The 12,108-nt window shown below is 39.9% G+C and overlaps 1 protein-coding gene across 1 annotated transcript in view; it reads right to left on the minus strand.

The window, feature by feature from the left end:
- Positions 1-2,417: 2,417 nt before the first annotated feature.
- NID1 (nidogen 1) overlaps positions 2,418-12,108 on the minus strand; it is a 33,662-nt gene continuing 23,971 nt past the window's right edge. The window contains exons 15-19 of the mRNA XM_026037354.1: positions 9,964-10,135; positions 7,901-8,058; positions 6,970-7,093; positions 5,523-5,635; positions 2,418-3,987 (exon numbers count right to left, since the gene is read on the minus strand). Of these exons, the coding sequence (XP_025893139.1) occupies positions 3,866-3,987; positions 5,523-5,635; positions 6,970-7,093; positions 7,901-8,058; positions 9,964-10,135 (689 nt within the window). The 3' untranslated portion in view covers positions 2,418-3,865. The remainder of the gene's footprint in view (positions 3,988-5,522; positions 5,636-6,969; positions 7,094-7,900; positions 8,059-9,963; positions 10,136-12,108) is intronic.

Below are 12,108 nucleotides of genomic sequence, written 5' to 3' on the forward strand. Positions count from 1 at the left end.
TRGAAACAAAAACTATTGGCTTTGAAAGTTAAGGTCTGTTAAAAGTATCAGTGTGGCGTGAGAGCTGAATTACAAGGCATGTAAGCACAGAAACGGATTAAAACACAGCACTTTCTTCTGAAGAAATCAGTGTTTAGCTGTCAGTTGAGATCTACCACCTCCAAGGATCCTTCTGCATGGAGGAGAATTTGCTGTGTGTTTTGCCATACTCCGTAGAGGAGTAAGTTTKATAGGACCTCAGCCCTCTCATATATATTATTAATCAAAGTGCAATCAATAAAAAAATCTATGAGATATATCCGCTCAACAGTTAGTAGCCCATGAAGCAGACTGCAACGCAATGCACAGGAAATGATCTCATGCTTACAGACGTGTCATCAACAGCTTTGGGATTCAAGCTGCTGGATAGGTTTAGCAGCCTGTTAGCAAACCACCATCTTGCTGCTGTTTAGTAAAGAGCTYCCTATATACCCGATGCAGTTAATACACAAGGCAAAGCCACGGCTAGAGGATCTCGTCTCAAAAGAGGTGGTACATGTGGTGATTAGAAACTTTTTTGGCAGTATGAACGTAGGAGAGCAGTAGGTCACAAAGCAGCAGCATGTGTTGCTCTACACACATAACAGGARTGAGGTGGCCACTGCTCAGCAGCATGTTCTCCAGGTGGTAGGAATCTGGATAGAGTGGACTGTGTCTCTCCTGTAGCCTCTTTGCTCAGGTTTCTTATTTATGGGGGTTGGACTAGAAGGGACCTCTGAGGTCCCTTCCAACCTTAAGMATTCTATGATCTATGTAAAGCAGGGAAGAGGAYGGAGATTGCCACAGAAGCACAGCAATCCTGCTCACTGTGCCCCTGCAACAACTTCACACACGTTTACATCTACTGCCTCAAGATCTGCTTCTCCTGCAGTTGTCTCCCACAGCACCACACTTCTCCTTTCTCCATAACCTTATGCTCAGCTCCAGGGAGAACTTCCTTTGCTGCACAAGTTTCTGGGAGAGATCTGTATCTCCTACGTGGTTGGTCCTGCCTTTTTTCCTCCTGTTGAAAGCCCTGTACTACACACAATTCCTCTGTATGCTTCACATGTCTTCTAGATATCCCATGAGAGGAGGAAACACTGGTTGCCCAGAACATTCAGCACTACCACAAACAGAGACTGAATGGTGGTAAATAATTAAAGAAACCAAAGGCCAAACTATGTGATTCTGRCTCTTTGTGAGATCAGAAGTTTGTTCCTCACTCTTTAATTTCTAAATCCTTCTCAAGGAAAAATACCATGCAACACAAAAGAGCAATAAATATTACCGCAAGTCTAACTGCTTTGCCCCAGACGACAGCAACTACTCACTGCATTCCACAGGCATCTGGACCGTTTTGGTGGTAGAACAGAGCTTCAAAGCCATCAGGAGGTACAGCTGGAGGAAATAATATAGAAATCTTTCCCTCATTTGGCTAACATGCTGTCCCTAGCTTAGAAATAAGATAAGGGACAGTTTTCAAGTGAAGCAGAATTTAAACAAAGAAGGCAATTTAATCACTTACTGAACAAACTGCTGCCAAAACCCCAGCTGGGGACTTAGATTCTGGAGGTAGTGTTTACTTCATTCTAGGACGACAAGTAGGGGGCTTTTCACAGCAGTAGTCTCTATAAACAAGTATTTCCTACTTGCTTTTTTAGGTAAGATCATCACTTTTTAGTGCAGCCCTAATGCTTCTTCCAAGCAAGACATTGAAATCCTACATAAAATTAGACTGCATTTAAACATAGGATAAACTGATGCAGTGTGAAATTGTCAATGAGGGGCCATGATCCTCTGACCCTGTCATAATCACCTGTCATTCTTAATTTTATGCCTGGAAGTTAAAATCTAATCTGTTGTGACAAAATTGTGCAATTGGAGAACTGCAGAGTAAGCACTTTGCCAGCTTGGAACAACACTGGACAGGATGCTGGGTTTCAGCACGCCACAGCAGATTTTCACCACAAGGAGAGAGAGCTCTCCAGAGGATAAAAAGCACGTGGGAATTTTCAAAACCCCTTCAGCTTGAAAGGTTGTTGAATCACTCCCTCAGTTCATCAAAAAAATCAGCAGTACTATCAGCGGGATTAATTGATTTGCTCCTTACTGTACTATTGATACAACATCACTAAGGTTCTTATGATTAAATAGGTTTGTTTGCTGGAAGATGCAAGGGAAAACATTTCTGCTACATTTCCCTGTGTACATTGCCCCCRGCATGGCTCAGCACAAATCCTCTTCTGCAGCTCCACACAACATCTTAGATTCCAGCAACTCTGCTTGTGGTCACACTGCACATCTTCCCACCAGTGAGCTGAAAAAGAGATTTGTACTGGAAACCAAGACACCACATCACTTCTTCTGCAGGCATCTTTTTAATAGAAAATTAAAAAAAAAAAATCTTTATTGCCTGTACTACAGATACCTGTACAGAGTGTAAACTTCAGTGTTTCACCAGATATGCAAATAATTCTGGAGAAAGAGTTATCAAGCACCTTTCATTTCAATGTATTTTTGATATTTACAGTAAGACATACCTGATTAAGTGTATGAATAAAATGAATTAACAGTTGTTTAAAAAGTTATATAAAAGAATTTTTAAATGTTCTGTATAGTTCGTTACCTTTTATGATAAATATATAATTAAAGAGAAAATTGTCACATGTTTAAGACCCAGAGTTATCTCTGTTTATGATGTGAAGACCTACAGGAGAATTGCCCAGSGACTGTAGTGTTTGAAGAGGGGAAATGGGGATGTTAGTAGCTAACTGCTCAAGTCATCAGACTGCAAAGGGTAGTGTTCTGTTTTGGTCTGCTGTTGCAGGTAAGCTGCCCTCCCAACACATAGGATGGAAGTTTAACTTCTCTCCCAGTTACATACCACTATTTTGATATAAGAATGTGCATTTTCATTTTTCATTTTTCCTTCCCRCTCCAGACTCCATAATGATAATAAAAAACTTTTCAGGATGAGATTCAAAGATCACTTTCAGGCTTATAATATAGGATGAAACATAAAAATATTATTCAAAAATCCTCAGGATGCAAAGAAATGTGCCTCTATCTCTTAAAAAAATAAAAAGAAATAAAAATTAAAAAAGGCTTCAAATGAATCAACATCCAATCTTTGACAAACAATCAACAATTGATATTCATATCTAAAATTTGTTCTGTGCATTTTAGGAAAGTACTCCAGAACCTGTATCCACCAGAGAGAGAAAAAAGAGAGAAAAGAAAAAAAAAAACACCTCTTCAAAAACAGTGTACCCTGTCAGCAAATGGGTAAGGCACTTCTGTTGCAATCAAAAGAGTGAGAAGGCAAGCTTTGATTTTGAAAATTGGCACATGCTGACAGTGGAACAAATGCAGTTAGATATTAGATGTGTGTTGTTATTAGGTATTCTCACCCACATCTATTCATCCTTGGATCCCATGGTTGTTTCTCAGCTAAAGCTGTGGCCCAGCTGCACTTGTGCTGGGCTAAGCTTGCCCCTGTGCTGATGAACTGCCAGTCTTGGGACTGAGTCACATCATTCTCTCTCTATTCTGCACTTTACTTTTGCCAAGAGATACTACCTTCTAGCCCAGCACAAGTGCAACTAGGCCCCACAATCATCCTTAAAAGCAAGGAGACAATCACTAGAAACAAGAAGCAGCTGGACCCAACCTGGGCAGCCCAGTCTTGCTTAACTCATACAAAGAGGTTATTGCTAGCGTGTGTGGCTGCATGTCTCTGTTGCGGCCTCTTGGAGCACTTCTCTTTAGGGTCTGATTGTGCTGACAGGAGTGAAGTATTTACAGTACGTTTCCAGGAGTCYGCAGCTCTAGCTTGTTGGGACGCTCAGTTTCTTTCTATGCAGTCCACTCCAACGGTGTTGTCAGGGCAGCGGCAAGAGCGGCCTCCCGGGGTGGCCAGGCAGAGGTGGGTACAGCCGCCGTTATTCACCGTGCAATAGTTATGTCCTGAAAGCGAGGCGGAAATGTTGAAGAACAGAATAAAGCGACAAAACRCATCTCCCAAACGTGCAGATTTCACAACTACACTAGCAGGACAAGCCACGCTGAGGTTCAGAGTGAAACTTTGGAGGATAAGAGTCGTCAGATCCTCTGCATGAGCTTCTGTTTTTACCTCAAAGATTCAGATATTTGTGAAAGAATAGGACAAGCAAAATAAAGAAACTTGGCTGTTCCTAAAGCATGCTTTATGAATTGGCTGAGTAGTCCACACAAGTAATAGAATTAAGAGATGGTGAGTGAAGAAATATGGAAGTGAAACGGAAGAGAGCCAAGGCCAAAATTCTGCAGGATATCACCCCTGGACAGCAGCCACTACAATTACACAAAAGAACGATGCATTAAAAGAAAAAACAAACAACTAGAGGGAGTGGAGAAGAACACTAATGCAGAGAGATAAAATGAAAAGCAAGACAGTGTTGTGGAAAGAAGGTTACAGAAAATCAGAGAGAAAGAAACACTTTAATAGACATATGGTGAGAGAGAAATGATGCCAAGGTTCTGAATAATATAAACCTAAGCAATTTACTCAGAGCACATAACTGTCTACCAAAACAGAACTGTGAATGAAACATCAGCAACAAAGAAGAAAAAAAAAAAGGAAAAAAAGGTCTCTGAAGCATGATGTTCATATGCATCTTTTTATATTCTGAATGAAACATTCATTTAAATTATTCAATTTGTACAATAAAAAACCACATACAGATTGAATACGAACTAATTCCATTTTTCTTCTTTCCTTTCCGTTTTTTTTTTCCCATCCAGTCTGAAGTAAAAGACCAGATCCCCTACAAGTCTAGCAGCACTAGAAAAACAATGTARACTGTTCTCCCAACTGAAATTTGCTTTAAACAACATAACTGAGCAATAGCATTGCTTCCCAAAGAACAAACTGTTATTTCAAGACTACCAACTTCCTATCTTCTGAGCTTCACATGAGGCTTTTCAGTAATGCATCTGAGAAGCTTTGCATTCACAGAGCAGAAGGATCAGGCAACCCACCCGACCACCTGCTGTCTTCTGAGCATTCCTTTTTTAAAGCACTGGATACCGTGTCCCAAAACATCTGGAAACTATGAGGCTTCTATAGTTTTATATTAAGAATATATATATAAATAAAATAAATATGTAAACAAAAGGTCGTAACCATGAATATAGCATTGAGTTTAGATGATGGCAACATAATAGCTTTTGTTATACAAGATTTTCACCCTGTTCATAATCCTTATTTTGACTTTTTCTATAAAGGGCAAAACAGATCCCTTTCACACTCTCCATTCTGGTTCCATATGGAAGCAACTGTTTTTATGAAACAAATTTCAAGTGGTTTATAGCTTCTCAAAAAATAAAAATCGAAGCAATAACCCTCTCCTCACTAACTAGCTAAGACTGGTCCGCAGACCCCAAAGGTGGGTGCTGCTGGTAAATCATTTACATGCTAAGGTGCTGTAGAGCTGAAGAAAGTTGAGAAACATCTGGATTACCTCCTGGGCACTGTGCAAAGGCTGTAGTGATTCCATAGAGACGAGAGCGCTTGTGAGGCTGGAAGTTATCATTTTCTATCGAAACCGAGCGATCCACAGCTACAACAGCATCCCTTCAGCAGGTAAGAGAGAGCAGAGAGAAGCAAGATGAATTTGGAAGTGCAGAAACAGGAGAGAGAGAGAGAAAAAAAAAAAAAAAAAAAAAAAAAAGGGGGGGGGGGGAAATGAGAGAGAGAGGAGGAATGTGCGAGTGGTCGAAAATGAGAAACACGGTGTTTATTTCAGTTTCTGACAGAGGGAATAGCAGATTAAAGCATTCCATAGTTTCTTTAGCAGATAACATACCTTCTCCAGTCTGTGTAGTATANAGGAGAGAGAGAGAGAAAAAAAAAAAAAAAAAAAAAAAGGTGGGCAAGAGGGGAGTCTGGAGTTGCTTTTTGTTACAATTAGGCAGCAACTTCAGAAGCTGAAATCCAACAAGACCCCCCCTCTTTCCTAGACAACTCAAACACAACTCTTACTGTAGGCAGCAAGGAGACCTAGCTGCAGGGAACCACTTCCAACAGTTACATGTTACTCTAAAAGAACATAACTCCAGCACTTGCAGTGGCGTAGCTGACACTGGTTATTATGCATAATTATTATGAGCAAGTGTTGTATTTCAGCTGGAGTCTGATAACCAGAAGACAGGAATACAGCTATTCAGAAGCAGTCATTTCTTTCTAGAAGCAAAAGTGTGGACAGCTGACAGAACTGTAACACTGCTTCCCACGTATACAGGAATATTCTAGAAAGTTATTTCAGAGCTCTTTTCCAAGCATTCTAGCTTGGAAATTCTCACACTTATTAATAACTCTTCCTGTCGCAATTAATGGAATCATTTGTGTAGCAGGTTTGCAAACACAACTCACATCACTCAAGCTCAAGTGAAAATATAGATTTAAAAACACATGGTCCCTGAATTTTTCTAGGAATTCTAATAAGTTCTAATGTCTAGTATTCATTTTCAATGAACAGTGTTAACAGTAAAAATGTCTTTTTCTTGTTGAACATTCAGTTAATACTGAGGATAGAAATCTTCAAATGAGTAATTTCTACCTTCTACATGACAGTAAGGACAGCCAGGAGGCAAACATGTAAACTCCTCCTCCTTTCCCTAAACCACTCAGGGTTAAAAGCATTTTCTTAGAGGACAAGCCATTATGCTGATTCCCTCTCCCCCAGTTAACTGGCAACATCAGTAGGTCAACTCTACATATTCACTCCACCCTGCATCAGCTATCGTCAGGAAAGAAAGAAAAAAAAAAAAAGGGGGTGGGGGGGGAAATGAGAGAGAGAGGAGGAATGTGCGAGTGGTCGAAAATGAGAAACACTGTGTTTATTTCAGTTTCTGACAGAGGGAATAGCAGATTAAAGCATTCCATAGTTTCTTTAGCAGATAACATACCTTCTCCAGTCTGTGTAGTATAAATTCTTCCCATAACTTGTAACACTGAAAGGATACTGAATTCCTTCAACAATCTTTCGTCGACCAAGCTGATTAGGGTTCATGCATTCCAGTCTCTTGGTGCCTGAGTACAGTGAAACAATTAAGTCTTTGTACGAGACAAGAGATCTCTCATGGGGGAGGAATGATAAGCCTAAGCACGCAGGCATGGACAGAGCAAAACTTTGTGGAAGTCTTTCAGCACCCTACCTGGCCAAAGCCTTGCCCGTGCCCCAGACTGCATGGGCAAGGACAGCGGTGTGACACTGCTGCCCAGCACAACACCTAATTTACAGGCTCTCACGTGTACAGTATGGCCATGGCCACCACTCTCAGGCTGACTCTCTTGGTACGGTTGCAAGCAGCCTACCACACACTTGGGAACACCACCAGAGAGCCTGAACAGCCATCAGCTTGTCTTAGGTAGGGGATTGCAAGATTAGGGAGAATAGAGAGACAAATGCAATTTTTATGACATTCCATAGGGAAGATTAGATGAGGCAACACTTTTTCTGGTCTTAGGCTCTTATCTATTAAGAGAAAACTCCTTAAACAAAGAGGTAAACAAACGGTTGTTTAAAAATGTATCTGTGTATAAGAAACATAGATGTAATCCTGTTATATGCTCCTAGAAAGTTACTTAAGTAGAATTTAAATCTTTCTTTGTTCACATTCTCATACAAATTCTAAAATGCTAGTAGCAAATAAAGTGTGATCACTAAAGAGAAAGAACAAGGTGTGAAGTCTTTGATGCAGCCAAAAAAAAACAAAAAACAAAAACAAAAAAAAAAACAAAAAACACACAACTACAAACATTAACTGTCAATCTTTTCAGCACAGGGTATACTTAAATCTTCTATTATTATGAAGAAACACTTCATCGTCTCTTTACCTGCATCTACCCAGCACAACATTGAGGAATAAGTATCAAATGTCAGCCCATTTGGTAACCCCAGATCATCTTTAACAAGAATTCTTCTGTTCGTGCCATCCATGTAGGAGGTTTCAATTTTTGGAGCTTCTCTGTTCCAGTCAGTCCAATACAAGTTTCTGAAGAGGAAGAAAAAAGGCGAGATTTAAGAAAGTGATTGATTGCAAATGACTTTGTTAATTTAAGGAAAACACTAAGGAAACAAAAATAACAAAACAAAAAAATTAAAGCCATAAGAACTACATTGCACTTGAATACAGAAGAGAAGCACAGTGAAGATTCATCAACTCTTGTAATCCCCATTTAAAAAAAAAAGCTCACACACACACGTGCACATACACAAAATACTTTTGGCAGGCATTTATGGGATTCATTCAAAATTACATTTTCCTTTTCAGTACACCAAATAAAGCAACTCAAAACAGAATTGATCAGAGTATCTTACCATTCTGAGAAAAAACTCAGAGTGATTAGTTTATTAATGCTGTATTATTAACAGCGATTTGTTAGCGACTATTTTAGTTTTTAAGCACTTTTTGAATTAACTGAGAATTAACGAGGCCCACAAAGCAAACACCTTTGTTGCTCATTATCTAACACTAAGAATAAATCTGCTGGGGAACTGAGAAGCCTGTACCGCTTGCCCTGACCCCAGGGCTCTGCCAGAGTGAGCGCGGTTGTTGTGCACAGAACACAGGTCTCCCCTCATGCTGATCATGCTTGTGCCTCTCCTCTCCCCTCACACAACTAAGGGCATTTCTCTTCTCTACAGTGCTGTCGTGTGATGCTCATCCACAGATGTTTTAACCTCACAACTACCTGAGTTAGTTGAAAAGTTTATATTATTATATAAATAAGGGAAGCTGATACCATTRCTTTTTTCATTTAATTTTCAACCACCTTCAATTTCAAGTGCTGTAGGCATTGATTGTTTGTTTTCACTACAAAACTTGTTTCCAAACATCTGGAAAAAAGATGCATCTTCCAAAAAATCTCTCACCAGACAATATACTACATGTGTTCACAAAYGAATTCTCACATAATAACATTCCAAAAGCCTCACATCAATCGAGTAATCATTTATTAGAGCTTTCCAGAAACTCAAGACCAAAAGGGAAGCCTCCTCTGCTCCTGTGCTTCAGAGTAATTTTGACAGAAATGTCAGCACTGCTGTCTCTCAGCAGTGGCCTCACTGCAGAAGGTTACACCAAGCTAATGGCAGATATGTTCAGAAGTTAACGAACACTTATTCGACATTATGATGKGCACCCCACTTGGTTTAATTTTCCCCTGTTCTTCCCTTATTAAGGAAAATAATGACAACTGATCAAAGACTGCAAAAAGGATATCTGTGTTTCTGTTTGTGCAGACAAAGTCATAGCCTGAAAAAATGTAAGTTGTGTTACTGGCATCCCACAGGACCAATTCTGCAACTGCATCTTACAAGGCCAATTCTAAAGTATATCGTTATCGGTACCTTCAGGAAAAAAAAAAAGAGAGAAAAAAAACCCAAAACCACCACACACAAGCACTTAGTCGAAACTCCTTAGGCAGCTGAATAACAGGAATGAAAAAAATGACAAGAAAGATACTATGGGAGTTTTTGAAGAAAGAATATTGTACAGGAAGAATGCCTGTCACTAGGAAACTGAAAATATAAAATTACTTAAACTAGTATTTTAGCAATCTTGCAAAAATAAATTCTCTTACACAGGGAAGTTGCTTGCCGTCTTGTAAAGAAAATACCAAAAGAAACAGGCATTTGTAGTCCTCTCAATAAAGTATCATGGGATTGCACAGCTGTATTTTAAAAKAAATTATTTTCTGTATTCTACTTAGATATAGGTCACTGAATTTATTCAGTTTCTGATTGTTAGTTGTTTTAAGAAAATACAGTCCTATTACTGTCTGAAGACAGTCTAAAAATAAGGAGAGAGCTCACATTAAAGAAGTTAAAAAAATAAAATAAATAATAATTAAAAAAGATTAAGCTTTGCATGCATATTCTGAAAACATATTTGTACCCTCTCACAGGATCTGCTACAATTGCTCTAGGGTTCACCAGGCCAGTGTCAAAGAGRACGCGACGCTGACGACCATCCAGCTTAGCCACTTCTATTCTGTCAAGTTGAGAGTCTGTCCAGAAGATGTTGCGACCTAGATGGTCCAGAGCTATTCCTTCAGGGCTTCCCAAGTCTGCAAAAGAACACAAAAAACACTTTAGCCCTCATATTTATTCCAAATACACAGTATCATATACAGTATGGAGCCTCATAAGCACTCCCAAGCTTTTAATTGAGAAGAGTCTTCTTGCAGTTTTCTGACTCTGGTCTAGCAAAAGCCACTTTGTATGGAAAATGTTAGCATRTTAGAAGAGGAGTGTGTATTTTGTTTTATGAAGCTGAAATTCTTGGAGATGCCTCCGATGAATAAGTAAAAAGTCTACACTCAAGGATAGTAAATCCCAGTTCTAGTACCTGCACCGCTACTGAACACATTGGAATCTTATCTGGAATTYCAGTACACCTTTAAGTGGTAGGAGCACCGGAGTGCCTCATGATCTCAAGAACAGCAAAATGGCTGGACAGCAACGAGGCAGCAGCCTCCCCAGCTCCTCTTTTCTTGTACTACATGTGCATAAATTTACTGGGATGCAATAACCAATGTGGTTGGACAGCCCTGACGGCTGGACAACCCTGATGGAGCTGCACATCTCCCTTTTCAGGGTCATAATGCCCACAGGCTATAGCCATCACAACCTGGGTCTAACTAAAGGCTTYTCTCAGTCTTCCCTTCAGTATAACAGAGTTTCACCACTATCTAACACAATTGACACTGCTCTGCTACACTCAGACCCTGAAAAAGTCAACAGGAGAGAAAACACAGAAGAGTTTGAGAATCTTTCTTTATTTAGTAAGCCATGACATAGAATGGATTTTATCATCTTTAATGCTCCCCTATGAACATTAGGGGCACTCCTCTGAAAACTGGACTTATTCTGACTTAAACCAATGCAATACTTGAAAGATAATCAAGTTCCAAAGCACCAGAGATAATGACAAATGACATTAGCTAACTGCTGGAATTTAGAGTCATTTCCTTGTTTTTGCAGAGGAATTTTTTGGAACATGTTTTGGAACTGTATGTGCACAGCTTTCCTTGGACAGTTAGCTGTTCCAAAAGCAACAGGAAATAGCAAATAATGACCGTACTGCTTTAGCCTTAGTAATTTCTAACTCAAATGAAGGATGTAGAATAAATATATAGCACTTGAAGGTTTAACTCGGCCAATACAAGAACTGTTCTATGCTTTTCAAGGATGTCCACACATCCATTTTCAAGGATGTCCACACATCCATTGAAAGAGAACTACTAGGCTGTGTTAGATATTAAGAAGTCAAAGGCAGGTACAGACGAACTCCAGTTCCAAAAGAAACAGGAAAGACTGCATGTAGTCACTTCCAAAAGTTGCAAAATGACCCTTCACATTAGTTAGCTATCAAAGATACCTCAAAATGTAGATCCACATATCATGCAAATGTCCATGAAAGAGAGAATGTAGCATGTTGGCATTCTATTAATTCTCAAGCTTATTTACTGATGGCCATTGAACAACTATATGGGTTATAAACCACATTCCTGCAGAAAAGACATTTGAGCCAGAAACTGGATGCATCTGTCTTACATTTGCAACTTTGTTGTGAATAAGCTGCAGAATACTCTAGATAGCCTCTGCTCTCTCATCTGGATAGATTAAACTTGTCCTGGACACATATCCTTTTGGATGTGTGTCTATTGTTGAAGAGACATGTTACAAATATGAACAAATAAGATGTGGACAAGTATCCCTGCTTCTAACATGCAGCTCACATATAAGGGGGCTCACAGCAAAGGCAGTGCTCATCAGCCCTCCCTACTCCTCTCAAGGGCACTTAGGCATACTTCAGCTTAGGTGCACTGTCATTGCACCACTGCTTTCTCTTCCCCAAGTGCCCATGTGGAGCTACACCTGTCATCTGCCAGGAACCAGGAACTTGTAAGTTAGACCCCACCWGGAGGGTCCTATCTTGCGCTACAAGCAGGAGCTGCTGAAGAAGGCCTCATTTTGAGGTGAGGGCAGGGACAATCCCCRGACAGCCTCTGGGAGGAGAAGATCACACAGCAAATGG

Source organism: Nothoprocta perdicaria, unplaced genomic scaffold (assembly GCF_003342845.1).
Source record: "Nothoprocta perdicaria isolate Ctin4 unplaced genomic scaffold, notPer1 scaffold_197, whole genome shotgun sequence".
NCBI classification, from domain to species: Eukaryota; Metazoa; Chordata; class Aves; order Tinamiformes; family Tinamidae; genus Nothoprocta; species Nothoprocta perdicaria.